The sequence below is a fragment of the Photinus pyralis genome, unplaced genomic scaffold (genome assembly GCF_008802855.1).
Source record: "Photinus pyralis isolate 1611_PpyrPB1 unplaced genomic scaffold, Ppyr1.3 Ppyr1.4_LG1, whole genome shotgun sequence".
NCBI lineage: Eukaryota > Metazoa > Arthropoda > Insecta > Coleoptera > Lampyridae > Photinus > Photinus pyralis.
Genome location: NW_022170249.1, coordinates 33,327,496 through 33,350,664, shown reverse-complemented (window position 1 = coordinate 33,350,664; position 23,169 = coordinate 33,327,496). Strand labels below are relative to the sequence as shown.

Sequence of the window (23,169 nt, the reverse complement as noted above, 5' to 3'; positions counted from 1 at the left end):
TTGTCTCAATAATCGTTCCCATGGATTTTAAGCTACGCTTAAGCTAAGCTAGTGCTTAAATTTGTCGGTACAAACGGCCATTAGATACTTATACAACATTGCCAGTCAAGTGTTCTCGTTAATTATCATGACCGAAATTCAAATATTCGTGTTGAAGGGTACATCCCAATATTTGGAAAGGTTTTGTAAACAATTTGTCGTCTAAAAAAAGAATGGATCACTACAGCAATGTTAACTTGGAGTGTTTGTATGTGGGAGAGGTGTGTGTGTGTGTTATGGCAAAATTGGAAGTACCTAGTATAGTTTAGAATTTCTGTTCTACTTGCAATTGTATCTCAATTACGTAAAGTAACAAATTCTAACCACGTTCGACAATCTATTCCTAGTGATTTGTAAAGATTATATTCAATACATTACAGTGAGTATAAAAATGACCTGTAAAAGTACAAAATGTTTATTACAAAGTTATTCGTATCTGTCTTAATAATCTATATCATTTTTTAATTTTAATGGTTTCGATTTCTGCGGTCTGAGACTAAAAAAAACTAGGTATTTGATAGCGCGTTCATGGAAGACTAAATTTATAATGAAGCGAATGTCACACGGATGCTCTTTTAACTTTTAAGTTAGCGGAAAGGATAATATGTGATGGACGGTAACAGTTCTCTAGTAGAGTTTCATGATTATCTGTATGATTGGCTCCTAAACAGTTACAAGAACACACTGACGTTTGGTCAATATCATCGTCTCCAATTAGAGCATGACCCGCCAAAAGTCTACCGTTTACTTCGCCCTCCAACGTCAACACCTCCTGAGATGATGGTTGTAGTTCGGCATCGTCTCGGCGAATATCTTCAGCGTTCCTAAACATAACGGCGAGTTAAAAGCAGAAAACTGTTTGAATAAAAGGTACTTACATTGTCATAAATCGTAAAACGAGAAGGTTAATGCTAGCTGCCACTACTGCTAATCCGAAAAGAATGAAAATTAAGCTTAACGCTACGTAACCAGGCTTAGTTTGCAATGCATTATCGTTCTAAAAACAAAATTATGGAGGTATCAAGGTATTCGAATGTTGGGGAATACCTGTAACGCAACGTAATCTCCAAAGCCGATGGTGGTCAGGGTAACGAAGCAATAATAAAAACTGTCAAAGTACGTCCAGCCTTCGTAGCGCGAAAATACTGCTGCGCCAGTAGTAATGATTATTGATGATAAGATGCCAGTTGCTAACATTAAATTCATTTCGGTTGCTTCTACGCGCTTGCAGTGCAAATATTTTTTCATTTGCTTAATAACTACCGAAGCGAATTTATTCAAACGCTCACCAATACTTTGGAACATTACTAAACCTAGTGGTATACCCACCTAAAACACCTTCCATCAGTGCCATTAATTGCAATTCATCTATCTACCTTACCATTGCGTAGCCCATGCAAAAGGCTTTTCCACCTGCCGTGACCGGTGTGGAGTGACCATAGCCGATCATAGCCAAAACTACCGTCGCAAAGTAAAACGAACCAGCAAATTTCCATTGCGGCCCCGCCTTATGTGGCTTATATTCTATTATAACCAATTCTATCATTCTGTAGTCGTCGTCCGATATATTGTATTTCCTTTTGATTGCATTCGATGTATCTGAAAACCTAGGGAAATTAAATCCAATTTTCATCGAGCACGGGCAAAGCAGGCGATGGTTGCAATTTTATAAAATCTAATACCCTTCAGCATCTCATCCCTCCTTAACTCTTCGTCGGATTCCAGGGAATCGAAAACGGCCGCGCCGATTAGTAGATAGGTAAATGTGCACACGACTAAGGATAACGTTCTAACGCTTTGGCGTTTCATTATGTTTCAATAATCTACTAAGCTGGAAAACGGTTGTTTACGAAAAATAGAAAAGAGATCAATAGAGCGGCGCGCTGTCAAAAGCGACGCTGGGCGTCGCCATTATCATATCGTTTTTCACAAATATGAGACGGTCGTTTGCTGTCGGCGTCTATATACTGAAAATTTTGGCGTTATTTTGAATCTTTATCCTCGCCGCTTTATATTTCAATACTCAATCCTAGTTAATGCAATATTTTAAATTGAGTGTTTACGTCACTGGCCAACGAAAATTTAGGCGCTTCTATATATATCCAGGGTCATATATATCCGCATCTTTAATCTCGTTCGTCCATGGCTTTCCTTATTCCTTCGTACTACGACTCTCGTGGTCTTCCGCGCGTGTCTTTTCCTGGAGGTTGCCATATTGGAATATTCTTTTGAGCCAGCATAACTTGCGTACTTCAATTCTGCCTATAGTTGTTCGCTCTATTTTCATGTGTTGTCTAATTTCTTCGTTTAGATGTGTTGAAGTCTAGATACTCTGGCACTAGTCTGAGGTAATCCATCTCCTCCGCTTGAATTCTGCGCTTCATTTTTACATTGATTACCAGATCTCACATCCATAACAGAGTACCGATTCTACCATAACGTATGGTCTATTCTTTTTTTGAATTCTTTATGCAAGTTCTTATCCCATCATAGCGAATTGAGACATTTGATTACTTTTCTACTTTCCTTGATTCTATGTTTTATTTCTCTTTCTCCTATTCCTTTCCGATCTACAGTGGCTCCCAGGTATTTAAATTCTTCCACTTGTACCATTGAATTTATAGATAGTTATAAATTCAATGCTTGTACTAGGGCCCAAATAGCCCAATTGATTTTAATCTTTACGACATCTGAAAGGTCCTATATCGATACCGAAGTGATAAATAATGAAATTTGCGCTCGTATTATAAATTTACATGTTATAAATTTAAGTAGGTACAGGCAGAGTAATATTATTAAGTATTCTTTGGTATAGGTGTAAGTAATAAATAATAATTAACTTTTATAAATCAATCTATTTGAGGACTGTTATAAATTTATTAATAATTTAATTGTACATAAATAAATCGCGTAACTAAATTTAGTTACATTATTCAGAAGCAGGCGTCGATTCCCGAAGTCTTCTTCTAAATTCATTTCAGCACTATTGCGCTCGTACAGTGGACGAATTTCCATGCACCATTGAAGGGATCCAGGGCATCGATTCCCGAAGATGTGTTTTGTTCACATCGACTGACCTTGATGTGAACGTCAATCGTCAATGCCACTGCATTCTCGAATCTACCACATCGAGCGAAAAGTTGATCGAACGCAACGACTGGTCTAGACCACTCGTTGCGTGAAAGTCATGCGCAGTTGCAGCTACAGGACGGATCTTGCAGCTGTTTTGCTATAGAGGTTATTCAGTGCCCTAACCTATAAATTCACATATTTTCTGTGAAATAAAACATGGAATTGTTCGAGGATTTTCTGGTTATTAATAGCAGTATCCATAATGCAAAAACAAAACAAAATACAAAACTGACAAATGACAGTTCAATTCTTGTCTGTGATTGGTTAGCGCATAAAGTTTGTCCACGATTCGGGAATGCAGCTAAACTTGAACTTATCCCTATCGTATACGATCATGACGTCATGGCAGCCGGTCACATCACATGCACATCACGGAGCATATCGACTAACTTCGGGAATCGATGCCCAGGAAGTTAGCCACCGATACGAAGCACAAATGACGTCATCATGCAAAGTCCTTAAGGCCGCTTTACATACTGCAATTCTTTGTGCAATACAGTTGCAGCAAGTTTAATTGCAAAAATACTGTACATGCAATAATTATTGCACTTTGGTTTTACACGCGGCAATTTTCTTTTTGCAATAGTTTGTTACCAACATTCGCATTTAAAATTGAACTAAAAGCTTTATTCTATTCAAAATTCATCAGGTGTTGTTATAATTCTGAATGCGTTTTGAGTAAAAATGAATAGACACTTTAATCGAAAAAAGGCAGTCGCAGCTTCAATTTGTGTAGTAATAAGGCGCTTTCTTTCGTTGATCCAAACGCGTTTGGATTGTCAAATCACGTTCTTTCGAAGTGTGATCTTATAATCATGATTGCTAAAATCGTGAACAAACTGAACATAAAATTTTTTTGACACGAATTCCTAACCTATAAATGCAAGGATTGCTCAAATGTTAGATTAGTCAATATTTGTAACTGAAGAGGAGCATAATCGTGCAAGTACTTCCACTTGTATTTAAATTATTTTCATAATCCAAACAAAAAATACATAATTCGAATGCAAATGTGCGCTACGTAAACTTAACCAAACTTTGATTCAAATTCGCGCGTTCTTTCGTAAAACGTGATCCTACGAATCACGATCTCGAAATCATGATTGCGAAGTAGCCGAAAGAAAGCGCCTATAGTAAACAAAGTCTAGTTTCAACGTTTGGGAATTCTAGAACCTGGCGTTGTCAATACTTTCCCCCAAAATATCACGTGCAAGTGCAATAAAAATCGCGCGCGACCGCTAACCTGCAATTGCAAGTGAATTGCCAAAATGAATCAGCTGTTTCTCAAACGCGCATGCTTCTGGGCAAGTTTTATTGCGTATTGCATGGTCTTGCATGAAAAATTGCAGTATGTAAAGCGGCCTTTAGTGCTGTATGCTTCACTTCAGAAACTTGCCACAGACCTACGGTTCAGGAGATGTATTTGCCCCAAAGTTAGGGGCTGGAGGTTAGCCACAGATTTTTTATTAATGAAACACAAATACCGCCGTGATGGCAGAATCCTTAAGAGTGTTTCGTTAGTATTCATTTTTGCTTCACACAGGAACCCAGCCACATCTACGGTTCGGTAGATATATAGCCTCAAAGTCATGATACTGGTAGTTAGCAACATTTCTTGTTATTGAAGCACAAATGTCGTGATGGGGGAGTTTTGTGTTTATTCATTTATAGTTGTTCCACCTCAGTGATCTCCTGGTATCCAAGATCATGAAATGTTTGCTACCAATTTACCATTGAAATCCCTATGTTGCGTCGCTCTAGGCACCACCCCACCCGGTATATTATTATAGTCACAGACAACATATGTTGTCTGTGCTATAGTGCATTTTTTAACTACGAAGTCTGATTCACACTGTAATACAATGATAATTTGCTATAAGTCTTTGTGACCATTCATTATACAGTGTCTATAATCAATGATGTGACTAGCCCCAGTTGCATCAACAAAATTAAACCTTGCTTAAAGTTAAGTCGAACTTAAAATCTATGGTAACGATTATTAAGACGATCGTTGTTATGGTATTTAAGTGATGCTTAACTTTAAGGGACACTTAATTTTGAGGTTGCAATTGACCCTTAAAACTGAACCTGTACAGGACTCAAGGTGCTTTTGTTGAATGTGACCTTAACCACTTATTCTGTGGCTCTATTCACTTGATGTAAGTAATCTGTGATATGTGGGAAAGGAAAGGATGCTAAATTTTTATGTTTAAATAATCTCATGCTGTTTCGTTTCGTTAAAGGACTATATTTCCAAGTTGAATTTCGTTGTATTTTAAATGAGTGAAGAATAGTGGAAAGAATTTTTGGTTGTTTACGAACTACTTAAACGCTTGTGAAATGGATCTCTTCAAGGATTTGATGAATGTAAACAAACCGCTTCAAAAAATTTGTGTACCAACTGGGCAGGTGGACGGAAATATTGTAATTGAAGATGAGAGCTTTTCCAGTGACGATGAGGAGTATATGCATTTGGAAAAGAATAAATCAAATACCTACGCAAAAGAGTACCTCGACAAGGAACTGATGTTGTATGCTAAATTACGTAGCAAGAAGGAGGTAAGTACTTCCCGATTTCGAGAATTTTAAATCCCTAATGGTAGGTAGCTGTGAAATCGCAAACTGTGCTTCTACTGATGTAGACGTAAACTTCTAAAATTACGCCTGAGGACGTCAATCAGACTTTACAGGTGTTTATGATAATTCAACCGGATTAACTGTATTGGTACTTGGTAGCTATGGCTGTGGTTGCAATTGTTTCCATGGTGAGTAATCCACTGGAATTCTCTTAATACCCCTGTCAAGTAAACCGGTCTAACCATGTTGGTAGATTTTGATATGGTCATAACGTGTTCCACTGCAATTTCTACCAACCCCCCTAAATTGGATGAATTATCCAAAGTTTCACACCGTAAATGTCCCATTATCTCAAACAGTATTCCTTTCAGTTTGTCAATGTTGTCAGTTTCTTGATGAAGGCTAATTTTGTAAGTACTTATTATTATTATTTTTTTTTATTATTTATTATCCCTCTCTTAGTTCTGGGCCCTCAACAGGCATGCGCCCAATTACAGAGTGACCCGCATAATGCTATTTAGAGGTGCCTCTGCAAAAGGTCTTAAGTTGGTTTATACTACTCCGGTATTTTCCTTACGAATTAGGAAAAATGCAGGAAAACCTAATTCGGAGTAGCCGGTAGAATGCTTGGAACTGGTCTAAGGTAATTTCCATCTCCGCCACAGTTGAAAAATTCACCTCAACCCAGGTTCGAACACCCAACCTCCGGATTTATAACCCAACGCTCTTACCACTGAGCCGTAAAGCCGGATGTACTAAAAATTCTGGTTTAAAAAAATAGTATCTGCCTACCTACTTCGTTTATTAGTAAATTTTAATTAATTTTTTATTAAAAACATACACAGGGACCAGCAGCTTACAGTAACTGGTTCCAGTGCTGAGTATGACTGTTCTATTAGCTGACAATTAGTATTGTAGTATCCAAGTAGGATCACACAACTAAATTGACTTATAATAGGTGATAGGTACAATACAATTATTAAAAGTATTTTTAGTTTTCATGTAAGTAAATTTATCATCTGTAAATGAATAATCTATGGCACTGTAAAGACACCACAAGTGAAGAGCAATGATTTCTGTAACATTGTCTTCAATGTTACACAATCTCCTTTATTTTGCCTGGTAGTTGGCTTGGTGTACATTTTTTAAATTTCAATGTAGGAATGTTTTTTAGGCCCGGTTTTTCCACTGCCTAATAACTTTACTCTTTGAATAAACGAGCGAATACGTGGATACCATTGTTGATATAGTCAAGGTATTTAACTTACTTATTTGCCTAATAAATTTATCGAGAGGGAAAAACTGGCCCTTAATATGTTTAATATTTAAGTGGGCACTTTTTATTTGAGAGAAATCAGTTTATGTCGTTTTTTTTTGTTGCATGGGGAAAGAAACTTTCCACTGCACACGGTAAAAGTCCGCTAAATAAACGGCCACTCTTTATTGCTCCTTGTATAGAGGAGAACAATATGCCAAACTTGACTTTACTGGGTGTGACAGATTATATATTTCTCTATTTAGACTTTTATGAGTTGGTATTGGGCATTCTAGTGTGGCGTCTGTCGGCCCAACACCTTTCAACATTATACTCGTACTATCGTGGTATTCCTGCATATTGTAATATTCGTTATCTTAGCACTTGGTGGCAAACTTTATAATAATAAAAAAGCTTTTTTTTTTAGTGTTGTTTTGAAGATAGTGAGAAGTGAGTAAATAATAACGACCAGAAGTACTGAACCGCCGTTATTAAAAATAAAATTTCTCAGGTAGAAATTAATTGCATCCAAAGATGACTTAACGACCTTATTCTTGAACTCTATTTGTTTGTAACAAATCTGCAGCGTTACATGCTAAAAGAGTGCAATTTTTGCAACACAGCCACAGGTACAAAAATTTAAAAAAAAAGTAATCGTAATTCTCTTCCAAATGTTTGTCGCAAGAAATGTAAATGAATCGTTTTCCAACTAAGATTACATATAATAATAATAATAATAATAATAATCTTTATTTCTTACTATATACAAATGAAGTCTTTTCAATGCATAAGAAGAAATACGTCCTGATATATTACATATATTTAATATACATATATTTAATATAGGAAGATAGAAAAAATAAGGATAACTTTGTATAAAGTATCCTATTAAAAAAAAATTCAGTTTTTGAAATATTGCCTGTTTACAGAGTGATCTCATGTCCAACGTGGAGGTAGTTGAGGACTTGCTATCTTCAATGGGTAGAGTGGAGGTTCATCAACTAGAAGAAGAAGAAATCAAAGAAGTCTACAGGAAATATCGATTCGATAAGCAGTCCGAGTATTTGAACATTGACGACTATCGTTCAGAGGTAAAGCAAATTTCTTATAAATGAGTCGATTCGATTTTGGTTATACCCTCAATTTCAGATTTTAAGTTTATTGGCTGTGAATCCAGTTGTAATAGTGCAAGGTCCAACGGGTTGTGGTAAAACTACCAGAGTACCGCAGTTTATTCTAGACGAGTGCAGAATGCAAGACAAACCGTGTAAAATAGTTGTGACTCAGCCACGTCGAATAGCTGCCATAAGTGTTGCTAAACGTGTGTGTGAGGAACGAGCATGGCCATTAGGGGAAGTTTGCGGTTACCAGGTATACTTTGAACAATGGTGATGGTGAATCTTAAATATTTTCGCAATAGGTGGGATTGGAGAAACAGACTGGTTTCAATACTCTACTTACGTACGTAACAACAGGAGTGTTGTTACAAAAATTGGTTAAAGAAAAAAATCTCAACGATTACACACACATTATAATAGACGAAGTGCACGAGAGGAATCAGGATATGGATTTTCTATTACTACTGGTACGGCGCTTTCTCAACACTAATTCGTACAACACAAAGGTGAAAACAAAATTGCACTTCGAGCATTCATTTATTGTGCATTTTAGGTTTTGTTAATGTCTGCTACCTTAGATACTGATGAATTTGCAGATTACTTTATGAACGCCCATGATACTCAAATGCTCCCACCTCCTGTTCTAAACATAAACAAGCCCAGTAGATACAGCGTGCAAAAGTTTTACATAGATCAACTTCAAAAATCGGTAATGTAGACCTACTAGGTATCGGAATGACCATTTCTTTAAAATATTGCAGGCGCCCGCTTTCAACATAAGTGAACCAAAAATAGACCCCTCATTGTATACTTTATTTACTGGTCTTGTACGCACATTTGATAAATTGGATCAAATCGATCCCATTACGAAAGAAACAAAAATCGGACATGTTTTGGTATTCTTGCCAGGGATTTTGGAAATAGAAGAAGCTCACGATTCTTTAATGTAAGTAAATTTACTTAAAATGGCAATCATAGGAAGGATAAGTATGATTTGTTTTGTTTCAATTTTGAGTATGTGCTTTCACATTTTAAAAATCTTCCCAAACCCTTCTAAAAGGAGTGCAAAAATGTCTGCGAAGGCAAATAACGAATCGAAAATTTTTTGTAAAACTCGTACGCCAAAATGCTTCACTCCTAAGCGGAAATACAAAAAATTATAATTTATCCAAAATTTATGGTATGGGGATTCTTTAAAAGTTACATAGGCAAACTAAGCAGTGTAACATTAAATTAAGGGTATATTATGAAACTTGTATGAAGTTTCAAAAGGGTTGTTGAAACAATAATAACCTGTATTTTGTAAATAAAGCACCTCAAAGTACTGTTCCTGATAGAAAATCCATTTTATCATGGGTAGAGGTCTTCAGAACAACTGAAAATGTGAGGCGGAAAGCGTGCACAAAGTGCATGCTGCAACGGTACAAATGAGAAAGCGCATGAAAAATAACATTCCACTGCAAACGCACGCTCCTCACTGAACCAAAGTGCCATTGTAATAATAATAGTGAAAAACTAACCAGTGAGACCCTACCACAGCCCTCCTCTCACTAAACCACGCCCACTTTAAAAAAAGGAAGTTTCCGCGCTGTACCTGGTGTATAGCATAGATTTTGAATGCGTGTTCCTTATGCAAATTCCTAAAAGTAAGTGACTACAGGATGCTGCATTACGATAGGGAGGTATCTAGGCCTCAAACTCAAGCCCTTTCTGATTAGAGTCATTCTACCCCTCGACGTTACTCAAGCCATCTCAGTGAGATGAACCAAACCCATAAGGTGCATGAGTTTGTTTAGTGTGCAGTGCCCAGAAAGTATGCCCACAAGTAACCTCAGGTTCTTTCTTGATAGCCGTGTGCGGCTGCGAGATGGCCTTTTCAAGGCTTCTCTCGCATGGCGACAATAATGTTCCACCTAGCCCTATGCTGGGTTTTGGGTGTCTTTATTAACTTGCTTCCAATTGCAACTGTAAGTGGAAGAGTTGACTGTGGAACTCATTGGTTTTCTCATTACCTTCCGTTCCAGCGCTTTGCCCTTTGACCCATGCGAGCTCAAGGGTGTTGCTGCTTGCTACTTGCTCGAGTGCATGGTGACATTCGGAAACCAACCTAGAGGTAATTTTACAGTGACCTAGTACCTGCAGGACAGGCTTGCTGTCACTGGATATTCTGATAGTCGTTCTTCATGTTATGCTTAAAAAATAAAAACATTTCTTGCAATGAGCTGTAATTCTACCTTGAGTTCTACCAACTCTGATTGGAATACAGTAGGAAGTTTGCCTAGTGGTTGGGTGATATGGAAGTTCATGCTCCATAGCAGAACATAGGTCTTATCACTGTGGTGTACAGCCACAAGACAGCCTTCGGGAAAGATCCCCAAAGTCTCCCAATTGCGCGGCGACTTTGCCAGAAAGCCCTATTTGCTTTTTCAGAGCTGGATATGTTTGCTCCAATTCAGTTTTTTTTTCAAGTGTGATTCCTGACTCTGAAATTGGAGGTGTTCTTGGAATATCAGGGGAGTCTGAAAACCCTCTACCTATCTCTTTCTTATGAAGAGAACCAATGAATGTTCCCTACACGATTCTTCAGTTACTCTAACAGCTGATTGCATCAGTCTGCATAAAGTAGCCTCAAATTTACCAGTTATTAGTATGGACATATCGTCCGCATACCCCAGCGTATAGTAACCACTGTCATTGAAGCGGCAGAAAAGGCTCTATACTAAAGTTCCGCAGAGTGGCGATAGCACCCCACCTTGGGCACATTCTCTCACTACTGTGCTCCTTGGTAAGTCGTCGCCAACGCTGCTCTCAGATTCTCCAGATTCATGCTCGGCTTTAAAAGAACGGAACCAAACTCTTAGGTTCGAAGAGATGGTGGCAACCGCACCCGTGTCCCCAATACGTTTCTTGTTATCGTCAGACATACTTTTATTCATGTTCGCTATGAAGCGGTATATGTGCAAATTTTTTTACGTGTAACAATACACAAATTCAAAACCAAATTTTTGAAACGGTTACAGAGGACTAGTTTTCTACATCTAATGCACTCACTAAATGCTTAGAACAGGACAGTCATTAATAGACGATGGCAAATACCTTATCAATACAGGAAACTCGCTACTGTTTGCATTTGCGTAAGCTGCAACACGAAAAAGAGCGCCATCTACACGGCTCGGTGTAGAATGACGAAAAATTAAGAAGCAAAATAATTGTACTACCAAGGTTATTTAACATGGCAGATTGGTGATATAACTAAATACCCTAATGTTATGAATTTATCCATAACAATAACAATAATAAAGCACATAAAACCATCAATAAAGTTTAAACCAAATATGACAGCTTACTGTTGACCCCCCTACTGCAATGTCGTGGCGCTATAATTTGCGACCGGTTTTCAATGTCAGTTTCTTGTATTAATATACAGGGTGGCCATTTGAAAACGAAACAGAGCTTATTTTGGGGACCTCAAAACATTTACGAAAAAATCCTCGTACCCGTCAATTTTTTATCCAAGGGGGAACCATTTTTTTGCTAGTTTCGCCCCCCCTGGGAGCAAAGCCATAACGGGGGTAACAAGTGCCCCCAAAATTTTAAATCGAATGGGGGGTCGAGTGATACCTTATTTTGAAGGTATTTTTATGTAGATTATAACTCTTCAGATTTAAATCAATTTTATTTTAAGTGCTTAAAGCTAAACTCAATCAAGTAAATGTTGGCCTTCGACTTCCATACAATAATACAGGTTTTGTTCAAACCTTTCCCGTACTTTTTGCAAAACTCCTGGGGGTGATTTGACGACATTCATCAATTATTCTTTGTCGCAAGTTGTCTAACGATGTTGGCTGACTAGCATACATCCTAGTTTTTAAATGCCCCCATAAAAAAAATGTAACGGACTTAAGTCCGGGGAACGAGGAGGCCATTCAATAGCTCCTCTTCTACCAATCCATTGTCCTGGAAACGTTTGGTCCAAATATTGACGAACCCCTGCAGCATAGTGGGGTGGCGCACCATCTTGCTGAAAAACTAGACGATTTTCCAAGTACTCGTTGTTATTTTCTAGTATCTCCACTAATGCTGGATGAATCGTATTTTCTAATAACTCCAGGTACATCTCTCCTGTTAGATTGCGAGGTAAATAGAAGGGGCCTAGGATATGGTTACCAAAAATGCCAGCCCAAACATTCAATTTTTCGGGATGTTGTGTATGCACCACACGAAATATTCTGGGATTTGAATCAGCCCAATAGAAAAAGGAGCATTTATTTCAACTCTTTCAGGAAGTGGATAAACCATTATCACTGTTCAAGTTCAATGTACCGATTTTGCAACTAAATAACTTTAAAGTGCTATTTGTCACTACTATGATTTGACAACATCAATTGACAATCACTATTAAACTTCAAAATGTTGCTATAATAACGCTCTCAACAATAACCAAAATTTAACTAATTCATTTACATTTTTTTTTCATAAGAAAATGTTGACACGTTTTTATAACTTTTATTAGCCCCTGTATCGGCTAGGCAAATTAGTAGCGATTTAAAAGTTAAGGGTTATAATCCACATAAAAATACCTTCAAAATAAGGTATCACTCGACCCCCCATTCGATTTAAAATTTTGGGGGCGGTAGTCCCCCCGCTAGCGCTTTGCCCTTAGGGGGGGCGAAACTAGCAAAAAAATGGTTCCCCCTTGAATCAAAAATTGACGGGTCCGAGGATTTTTTCGTAAATGTTGTGAGGTTCCCAAAATAGGCTCTGTTTCGTTTTCAAATGGCCACCCTGTATAAAGGTCTGATTTACTTACAAAATTCGAAATTGTAAGTTTACATCAAATCACTTTTTTAGGAATTCATCTCAGAAAGTTGGCGAAGATAAACAGACGCCAACTGTAGGCTGGTTGATTCATCCACTTCATTCGAGCATTACCACAGAAGAACAAAGAAAGGTTTTCTTCCCACCACCATCGGGAGTCAGAAAAATTATATTATCTACGAATATTGCCGAAAGTTCTATTACAGTACCCGATATTACATACGGTAATTTAAACATCCTTCCTTGTACGCCTTTCTTTAACAGACATTGTAGTTATCGATTTTTGTTTAACTAAAACTATGGTCTTGGATCCCGATACACAGTATCAAAGTTTGCAACTGCAATGGGCGTCACATGTTAACTGTACTCAACGCGCTGGTAGAGTTGGACGAGTAAGCGATGGTCGTGTCTACCGTTTTGTTCCGACACAATTTTTTGATGTATTTTAATAGACTTATGAATGGACGGTCTTATTAGTATTTGCTTTTAGTTGTATCTTCCGAAATCGGTAGAACCGGAAATATTGAGGGCGCCCTTGAATCATGTCGTTCTGGCATCTAAGTTGTTGGATATAAAAGAACCGCCTAAGGCTATTTTAGCTCTTGCTATGAATCCACCTGCCTTAGATAGTATTGATAGTACCGTCTTGTACTTAAAAGAGGTATAGGAATATTTTTGTAATGCGATAATTTATATGTTTAACTAGATTGGTGCGTTGACTGTGTGTCAAGATGGCAAAAAAGTGATGAATGATGGCGATCTAACTTTCATGGGTGAAGTGATCGCTATGTTACCTTTAGATGTCCATTTATCCAAATTTATATTTCTTGGACATATTTTTAGCTGTCTCGAAGCTGCGATTATTATGGGTGAGTTAAGTAACGGAAAGTATTTCGATTAAACCTTACCATCCTTAATAGCAACTGGATGTTCTATAAGCATATTTAAAACTCCATTCAAAGAACGTCTTAAAGCATACACAAATCGTTTACAATGGGCAGACGGCTCTGCGAGTGATATCGTCGCTTACCTGCATCTGTATAATGTCAGTACTTCAAAAATGTTTAAATTTCAATTTTTTTCAAGATTATTTTAGGTGTGGCAAAGAAGGAAGCGACTACATCCCAATCCAAAAGCAGAGAAATTGTGGTGTGAAAAAAATTTTGTAGCTCAAAGGGCTTTGAATGAATGGCACATTCTTGTGAAAGAAATACAATCACGGTTAGCTAGAATGAATATCCAGCCCGAAGAAGGACCTGGGAATGTTGTCCATTCTGAAACTGAATTGCCAATTTTAATTAAGGTCAGTATCTCCACAGCTGATAAAGTTCATACTACGCATGCGCGGCTTGCATCATGCAGATGGACGCTATATTTGATTTTATTATTGGGGTATTTTGTACAAATTCTAGAAAACAAAACAGATAAAGTATTTGTTTCTTTAGTAAAATAAAAAGTTTGTTTACCTTCTTCAAGGCTGTACTTCATGGTTAATGTTTGTTACATGAAAGATACATCCAAAAACTAGAATGCCAAAATCAGACTTAATTTCAATTAATTCAAACTTACGTACCTCATTAATAAATGGGTTTCGGATTGCGATATAGGTAAAACAAAGATAAGTAATTTAAATTAACAGCGCAATGGCAACAATACTGGCAGAGAGGCACCCCTGTTAGTTCCTACCAGGGATACATCCCTACGATAGTTGACTAAATTCTTGGAGAGGCGGCTACGCCAGGCATATGCCAAAGTATCAAGTATCAACGTATGGAAACACCTAAAAAGAAACGTGTTGACAAAGAGGAATTGAAAATACTCCCCATTTGCTAAAGACGCTTTGATAATTCATTTAAACAATTTTAGCGTGGTGACTCTGGAATTTTCTTAATCAAATCAATATTTTTCGCGAAGAACGGACCTGTCAATCATATCAATCTGTATCAAAGTATGCAGTCAGGTTCAAAACCAAAAATTGAAACTACAAAAAGTAAAAATGATGAATCAAAGTAACAAAAAATAACACAAGCAATTAAAAATAAAAAACCGAGAAGATGATGGATAAGATGACAACGTGGAGTGGATGAAGAAAGAACTTTAAGACCCATCGTTTAATAACTAGTATATTGGTTACTTTGTCTAGTTCATTTAGTAACTAGTCCTGTATTAATATAAATTTTATTGTTGGTTCTGCTCCGCAAATTCCTAAAATATTTAATCTCATTTAAGGTTGTAATGTGCGGAGCTTTTTACCCAAATTATTTCAAACGATCCGTGGATGCTGGTCAAATTGATGAACGTGAAGCTGTCAAAACCATAGGGGGGCGTGATCCATTCAAGACCATCTACTTTACAGGTTTCGACCACAAGCAACCTGGTCCACTTTATGCAAATTCGATTAAAGCTATCCTAAAAGATTGCGCTACTGACATGCATGTTAGCTTTGATAACAGCAGGTACCTGATTTTTGTTGCTTTTTTGTTGTTGTAATTCTCACGTTTCTTACTTTTAGTAAGGTGTATGTGGAATTTATGACGCCCAAACAATTTGAGACTGTTATGATTGATGGCCAAAGGTTTGTAACGACAATGCCAGGAAAGATTCGAACCGAGGTATATCGTGCAGTACGGCAGAGACAGTTGCAGTTGACTCACAGAATCGCTGTAATGAGGTAATAGAATTAAAATGTATTTTTTTATCATCTACTCCAAATTGTCGTATTTTTATAGCAGTTCTGATAAAGCCTGGGCTATTGCAAAATCTGTCGGGATTCAACCACTTGGGTCGACTAGGCGATCTTTACCTTCGTTGGAACGAGTAAGCAGCATTTTAGAGGATGATTCCGTAGTACAATTTTCTCCAATTGTCCCAACATTAGACATGACTTTTTTAATTCTAAGAATATCCCATGTAAGTGAGATTAATTTCAATATCAAAAAAACAAACCTCTTTTGTAGAGAGTTGATGCTGGACATTTTTGGGCTCATTTGTGTAGCAACGGTTCAACGCTAAGCCCCTTATTGCCGGCCATTTACGAGGAACTTAATAAAGAGACAGTCCAATTGCAACCGCTGGGAAAGACAATGCCTGTGATAGACACGGTTTATGCTGCAAAATTTTCCGACGACGATCAGTTTTATCGTTGCAAAGTTATCTCATTAAATTCCTTTGGTAAAAAGCAAGCATCTCTAGCACAGGTAAATTCTCATATTGAAGTACACACCGCAAATTCATAGATATAGGTGAATTCATTACTCTAAAAGGAATTGAAATATACCTATGGGTATGCGCAATTAGATGCAATTTATTAGATCACAAAAAAAGTATACTTGCTTTATATCGTTTTGTTGTTAAATATTAATAATCGGTAATAATTCCGAAATTATTAACAATTGTCAAATTTGCAATTAATTTCATAACTGATTTCAATCAGTTTATGGACTCTATTTGTAGATAGTAGATGAATGCAGTTTATAGTCAATGCAATGTAAAAGAGGCAATGTTGGGCTAGTCTTCCACTAGTAGAGTTTAATCGGCCCGTGTAGCGCAGTTCAGTGGAAGCTCGACTGCGGTACAGGGTCCCTGGTTCGAATCCGGGTTCGGGCATGGATATTTGTAAATGTATAGTGGGTTGGGTTGGTAGAGCAGCCTCGGCTGAAACTCCGCCCACTTAAAAAATAAAGGCAAAATAAAAAAAATAATAAAATAATAATCATGTTTACTTACGAAAATCACAATTGCGCGCATTTATTTCAAAGCCCAGGGCAAACCGTAATAGATTCAGATAAATTGTGGGTAGAGGATGAAATTTCCTACAAAAACCCCACGATAGAATTATACCTAAAGTTTATAAATAATAAGTATTTAATTAAATGTGTGTATGTATTTTTGCAATACCTTTGAATGCATCGTTTTGATGGGTCTGGCGTCCACACATTCTTCTCATTTATAAATTCAGGCTCTTGCGGCAATCATGCATTATTTGTAATGAACCCTTCATTTTCATGCCTACTTTACGTCAGGAAATTTTTATTTTAGACAGTGGCAGTAACGCTTTAACTACTTTTCCTGCCTCCTGTCGACCCCGAGTAGTTTAATTTCCTAGTCAAGTAGTATCATTTTACTGACAAGATTGATATTACATTTTTCCCGAGATATTTTTTTTTAATTTAAAATTTCAAATTATCTAACGAAACAACTATGCGATCCTACACAAAAAAACGCTTTGTGGAAGTGAGAATCCAGAGAAACAAAGGCGAAGAAGTGAAACGATTACTAACTTGCGCTCTCATATTGAGGCAGGTGAACTACCAAGCGCCTTTTATAATAAGAACCGATGCAAGTTCCTATGCCATTGGGACACAATTTATCCATTATGCATTTATACGGTTTTCTTTCCGCACGATCGTGATTTTCGTCAGAACTTGTTAACGTTGCCTTGGTAAAAAGGCACAGGCGATTTTACCTTCTTGAACAGAGCATGCGACAAACTTTTATTTACAAATGATATATTCAATTTTAGGTTTTGTATATTGACTTTGGAAATACTGAGTTTGTGGATACAGCTAATTTGTTTTACTTGCCCGACACACCGTTAATGTCATGTCCCGCTCAGGCTGTTGAATGCCACTTAAGCGAAATTCAACCGTCTATGGTCTTGAATCCGAGAGCTTTGTGGTCGGAGGAAGCAGTTAGGAAATTTGACATGCGTACTGCAGACAAAATGTTAGCCGCCAAGGTAAATGTTTCGATCTCAACAAAAATGGGACTTATTGAAAAATTGTAGATTTATTCTGTTGTTAATGAAGTTGTACATTTGGAGCTTTATGCTACCAACGTTACGTCAATGAGCGATTTTACACGTTCAGAAAACTATTGGCTCATTAATGAAGGGTACGCTGAACCTGCAGAAGAAAGCTTTCTATCTAAAGTATGTAACAATTGCATGGTAAGCCCTATCCTTAACATTGTTTTTGTATAGGAAAACCATAATAAAAGGTTACTTTGCGCGGAGCATCCTGAACATTTTGCTTCGTTGCCCGAAGAAGTATGTCAGCCGCAAAACTCAGTAAACTACCATTTACCAAGCAATTCCTGCAGTAGTAGTTTGACTTTGAAAGGACCGTACAGTCCATTGGAGATGCAAATCTTCAGTGTGACGGCTAGCGGCATGAATAAAACTATAACGATTGAAGGAAGTTCTGTTAATGCTGTACTGTTAGACACAGATCCACAAGACCCTCACGAAAGGTAAAAATTTGATCAAATAGGAGCACTAGCATATTTTGCTAGTCTTTCTTGGGAGCAGAGATTGCATGTTTTGGCACTTAGGACTGTTACCCACACCGATACTTGAAGTTTTGAACCCCCTCCTCACATTCCCTTTGTTAGTAGCTTCCTCCAACACTTCATTTTCAAGATGCATGGTCATGTTGATTGTACTGTAGCAGGTAGGTACGTCTTGTCCAGAACGCTCACGTGCCTTTGCGTGTATTAGGACTATTGCCTTTGATAAAAAAAATCAAAAGCATCCCCCTCGCTTCTTTCCTACGTTTTTCTACCCAACCTATAGCTACTGCAATAAAAAGGGGAATGCTTACTCTAACCCTTAACAAATTGTGCTAGAATTGACCATGGTTAATTTTGTTATGTTAGCCTCGAGTATATCCTTTTAGGTTGATAGTTGCCGCCCATATTGGACAGAATCCTTCCGGTACAATGCTAAATTTACGACATACTACAGTAATGCCAAACATCCACGGATTTCCTATGTTAATGAGTCTGTTGTTCTGCCCTTCAATGGAACCGAAACCTACCGCGGATGGAACTCAAATTGGTGCAATACTGTGTGGAGTGGGTGGTTATGACAATACGCATCGATCCATGTTTCCTCCCCATGATATTTGTTTAACTTTAGACACAGAATTAACAGAGTCTGATTTGAATGAAGTACGTTTGGCGCATTATTTGCATTTTGTACAATCCTAATTTTAGATTAACCAATTGAGGCAGTGGATGAATCACGCCGTTAAGGTTATGGAGTTTTGTTGTAGAGGAATTCCATCTTCTTCTTCAATGGCTCTTTGTCAAAGAGAAATTAAAGAGCAGCTGCTCAAGTAAGTTCTCAAATATCATTAGCAGTAAAAAGGACCATTTACTTGTAGAATTTTGAAAATGAAACGTAAAAATATTGAACGTGTGTATGTAAGACATTCATCTGTATGGGGACAAACTTTGTATGATTCGGCCATCTTACGAGCAAATACACAGAACAATTCCTCGCAAATTTGGCCACTACACTGGAGCGTTAAACTAAACCCAAATAAGGAAGAAGCAGCCTTAGATAATAATATTAGGGAAATGGAAGAAGTTGCATTGGGGTAAGTTAGGTAGTCTTGAGTATGTAAATTTGACCTTCTTGTTTGCAGAATGAGAACAGTCAATGAAATGAATTGTATGAAATGCAATTTCTTTTGTACTTCAGTTGGAGAAATGAGGATTCACCTTTCGTCATCAGCACACAAAGATGCTGGGATGAAATATGAACAACGGCCTCGCATGTGATTTTATTTGTATTCGTGTTTATTGTTAAGAGTTACCTCTTTTTTTTATCATTTGAATATTTCTTAATGTGCTTTTGTTACTTTTATAGTAATTAGTTATGACAAAACAATTTAGATGGCAATAAATTTCTGTTTCGATCGAAACTGGCATATAAATGATTTTGGTGAAAGCTGTGCGAGTTGTGACTTTTTAAATGTTTTAGTTCTGTTTCAGCTTAGTAGGCCTCACGTAGCAGTGTCGCGACAGAAAAATGTCGGTCATAACATAAGAAAGGTGGTCTGGTGGTATTTTAATTTAGTAAGATCAGTTCACTTTTTCATTTTGTAGCTGCCATTTTATTTTATGTTTACCACCCGCACGTTGGTACTGAGGTATTGCATTGGGGTAAAAATGACCCCCCACAAAAATACGCGATGTGAAGCCCCAGGAATCTGCATCAAACAAAATCCCGATGATGTGTGTCTGTACTCTCATTTGAACCAAATTTGGTAGGTACATTCTTATAGCTGAAAAGCTTTTGAGTAGAATCGCTCATGCGCAAGTGTGTCAAAGTCAGTGGTGTGTAACGAAGCACCCGGAATTTCTGCGTTTGGTTTGCCATTTACAAGGACCACCCGGTATAGTAACAATTGGTTTGGGCTTCGTTACGCAAGAAAACCGTGATATTGAGCATTTTCCGCGATGCCATGGAGATACCGTAATTAATTAGTCCGCCTACGACCGCTCCTGTTGGAATTTTGGAATTATTTTTGTAACCACCGAAGGATGTTGTCGTGGCGAAGATGAGGGACAATTAATGTTTCTTTGGTTTCAGCGCCGTTAATTATTTATAAGATGTTTTAGATTCCCATAATAAGTAAAATCAAGGATAGAACGAGTTCAGATCGAGTTGTTTACAAGTTTTGCAGTCCCGTCCATATGCCTGCTTGTTGCGATAAGAGTGCTAAAGCGATAGCTCCGTTTGAAAAGAAAAAAGTCCAAGAGAGCTAGTTGCAGATTGGATTGATGAGTACTTAGGTTTGATTACGCTTAATTAGGTAAGCGCTGTTAATGGATGCCATGTTAATGGGCAGTAGCAGGTAAACGTTGTCAGAAATCGTCGGGAGAGGTAAGCGCTGTAATTTTTCTAGTTGTTTGCAAGTTGTCTTAGATTTTTAAGATAACCACAGGAGCAGTAATTAATTAATAACCGAATTATTTTCCACCGCGCTCGGTGCGAAGGCAACGATGCTTTGGGAATTCCCTGTTCCACTTCTACCAAAATGGGTTTCCTTTAAAAGGAAAACGCTCAATTTGAGAAGTATCTTTCTGCTTCATACTTTCGAGTTGTAAGTACGCCTATTGATTTCTTTAATTTGCGAAACCGTATCATTCCAAATCCACTGAAACCCTTTTGTTTTACCGTTTTCCCGTTTTAGCGACCGTAAGTCAATCCGTTGCCCTTTCCTTTTCACTACCGTTTTGAGTTTCCTTTTTTTTCACTTACCGTAAACTTTTACCACCGTTCTAAGCTTCTTTACCGCCTTAAGCTTAACCTACCGTATTTTCTATTGATAGCGTTATCATATCACCGTTTGCTGTAGAAAACTAACACCACCGTTAATTAACAAAGGTAAGCGCTTAATTTTCAATTACGTTGATTAAAGGGGGGGAAGTATATTCTGTTCTCCTTGCTTTTCCGCTTTTCTTTCCTCTAGACACCGCTAATTGATTTGTGCTGTGTTGTTTTATTCCCTTTAGGAAATTTACCGTTAGGGCCACAGAGTTGTATATAAGTAAATAGAGAGACAGTCTTGTAGCGAAAAATTGACTCCAATTGAACCTTGCGCAGGCCGTTGGTGAGTGTGCGCAGTAATAGACAACAGAACCGGCTTCAAATTAAATGATCCTTAAAGCAGGTTCGGCTTGAGAATAATATGGTTTCTCATTGCAACAAAAATTGAAAAGAAATTCAATGTGTGGTGAATGATGTTGTTAACACTGTGTCTTGAATAAATAAGAAACATTACAATCGTTAAGAACTTTTAATACAGTAGACTACAATACAAAGCTGGTAAGGGGCTTACAACATCAGAATCGAGAAAAGATTTTTTGAGATTCTGGTATAAAGGAAATCGTATATTTGTCGTGCGATCGAGTTTAAAGATCTATTTATGCACTCAGTGAGTATAAAAATAAGCAATGAAAGAATAAAATAAGTTGAAATTTTATTTTGGTGCGGGACTAAAATTTCAGGTGTGCAATGCCAAAAACACAGTTTGACTACGGGTAGCCACAAAGTCGACAAACTTCAAATGCCAATAACTCAAATATCTCAAAAATGGAGCATCGACAGAGGGTATGTAGGTACAGTGGCACCACGCTCAGAAGGTTCCTGACAGGGCGTGTCCGAGGACGTTGGAAATTTAGACTGTACATTCTCATGCAAAATTTGACTCTACTAAATATAAACAAGTGGGCCACGCGATATGAGTTGCATTACTTCAAGGGGAAACAGTAAAATTAATAATTTTATTTTTACAAAACGTAAACACATTTAAGATTGTTAGATGTTCATGTTCAACACAATTTACAATTCTGATGCACTTCTGCTCTGTAAATAATAAATATGGACAGTTATTGAAACAATCACATTGAAATTAATAACACTCACATTGACTAAATTAACACACAACCTTTAACTTTTTTCATTCATTATCGTCACTTGACCACTAATCATCATCGGAATTGCCGGTGTTCACAATAAATTGTACATTGTCAATGAATTCATTTCTCGTAGGAATGTTATATTTGCTTCTAACCAAGAATGTATCACTTCCTTACGATTATTCATTGTTGGTGGCTTATTTATTTGAACATTGATAAGGTGCGTGAGTTTGCTGGTAAATTTGTTATAAGCTGCTTCTCTAACCACTGCATAAAGTTGGTATGATTCATATCATCGTAATAATCCCCCGATTTACTGTGCTACATCCTCTACAAAACCAGAACGACTACCAGCATACTACGATGTACCTCTGACCAGCCCTATTATAAACTTCCGATACTTTATCTGATTGTTAGCATTTACTCACTCCGTACGATGGGTGAATATAGGTTTCGTCCAAGTATATAACGGGTTTCTCGTCACATTCAGGTTGTTCATTTTCTTTTAATCTTCTTAAATAACGAGATGCCATACTACAATCAAAGAGTATACTCTTTGCTACAATGTCACTTCTTTCCATTACCAACCTACGTTTGTCCCGACACTTCTTGTATCGAAAACCAAGTTTCAACAATTGCTTGCGAAGAGTTTTCCTTCCACCCATATATTTGATCTTTTCTTGCACTTTTCTAGGAGCATTTTAAAATATCTTTTATATATGTACAGATCGTCGCCTACTAAACATTGAAATGGCGGTAAAGAGTATAATGTAATGGGCATGCTTAAATTATTGCTCCAAAGCGTCTGTTTATTTACAAATGAAGCTGAAGCATTTGAAAAGTTATTGCTGTTTTGTTTTGTGATTATGTAACTGAATGCACCCAAAAATCGTACTGATTCCCTTTCACGCACTGCGCATGAGTCCCAACGGCTCCGCCATTAAAATTCGGCCACTGTAGTTGGAGTTATTTTTCCACGCGCAGGTCGTATGTACTGCCTCTCTATTTACTTATATACAA

General features: G+C 37.4%; 2 protein-coding genes across 6 annotated transcripts; one reads left to right on the top strand and one right to left on the bottom strand.

The window, feature by feature from the left end:
- LOC116182363 (potassium channel subfamily K member 9) lies at nucleotides 1-2,139 on the bottom strand. Of its 2 annotated transcripts, none has more exons than XM_031502894.1 (5): nucleotides 1,722-2,139; nucleotides 1,421-1,638; nucleotides 1,087-1,368; nucleotides 918-1,036; nucleotides 1-863 (listed from the first exon to the last, which is right to left on the bottom strand). In XM_031502894.1, exons 1-5 carry the CDS (start codon nucleotides 1,846-1,848, stop codon nucleotides 599-601), a joined length of 1,011 nt encoding a protein of 336 aa, XP_031358754.1. In that variant the 5' UTR covers nucleotides 1,849-2,139; the 3' UTR covers nucleotides 1-598. The 2 variants fall into 2 exon arrangements, with proteins under 2 accessions (XP_031358754.1, XP_031358764.1); XM_031502904.1 differs by having other exon boundaries at nucleotides 1,421-1,646; nucleotides 1,722-2,137.
- A 3,091-nt stretch (nucleotides 2,140-5,230) lies between these two features.
- LOC116172354 (probable ATP-dependent RNA helicase spindle-E) lies at nucleotides 5,231-19,661 on the top strand. 4 transcript variants are annotated; one of them, XM_031489572.1, is made up of 24 exons: nucleotides 5,231-5,330; nucleotides 5,415-5,730; nucleotides 7,933-8,094; nucleotides 8,153-8,374; nucleotides 8,424-8,627; nucleotides 8,675-8,830; nucleotides 8,883-9,067; nucleotides 12,973-13,163; nucleotides 13,213-13,379; nucleotides 13,430-13,600; nucleotides 13,646-13,808; nucleotides 13,860-13,984; nucleotides 14,036-14,242; nucleotides 15,169-15,395; nucleotides 15,452-15,610; nucleotides 15,669-15,849; nucleotides 15,897-16,136; nucleotides 17,462-17,677; nucleotides 17,726-17,869; nucleotides 17,921-18,189; nucleotides 18,615-18,888; nucleotides 18,934-19,055; nucleotides 19,104-19,319; nucleotides 19,368-19,661. In XM_031489572.1, exons 2-24 carry the CDS (start codon nucleotides 5,512-5,514, stop codon nucleotides 19,501-19,503), a joined length of 4,356 nt encoding a protein of 1,451 aa, XP_031345432.1. In that variant the 5' UTR covers nucleotides 5,231-5,330; nucleotides 5,415-5,511; the 3' UTR covers nucleotides 19,504-19,661. The 4 variants fall into 4 exon arrangements, with proteins under 4 accessions (XP_031345432.1, XP_031345439.1, XP_031345424.1 ...); XM_031489579.1 differs by lacking the exon at nucleotides 5,231-5,330 and having other exon boundaries at nucleotides 5,338-5,730; nucleotides 15,672-15,849; XM_031489564.1 differs by lacking the exon at nucleotides 5,231-5,330 and having other exon boundaries at nucleotides 5,338-5,730.
- The last annotated feature ends 3,508 nt before the right edge of the window (nucleotides 19,662-23,169 follow it).

Bases quoted from the DNA above. Each gene is read 5' to 3' on its own strand.
- LOC116182363 (XM_031502894.1), bottom strand. From the start codon at position 1,848: ATGAAACGCCAAAGCGTTAGAACGTTATCCTTAGTCGTGTGCACATTT. The intron at 1,639-1,721 runs GTATTAGATTTT...CTAGGTTTTCAG, and splicing joins GAGGGATGAGATGCTGAAGG to ATACATCGAATGCAATCAAA. The intron at 1,369-1,420 runs GTAAGGTAGATA...AAGGTGTTTTAG, and splicing joins TTTGCATGGGCTACGCAATG to GTGGGTATACCACTAGGTTT.
- LOC116172354 (XM_031489572.1), top strand. From the start codon at position 5,512: ATGGATCTCTTCAAGGATTTGATGAATGTAAACAAACCGCTTCAAAAA. The intron at 13,164-13,212 runs GTAATTTAAACA...CAGACATTGTAG, and splicing joins AGTACCCGATATTACATACG to TTATCGATTTTTGTTTAACT. The intron at 13,380-13,429 runs GTATTTTAATAG...ATTTGCTTTTAG, and splicing joins TTCCGACACAATTTTTTGAT to TTGTATCTTCCGAAATCGGT.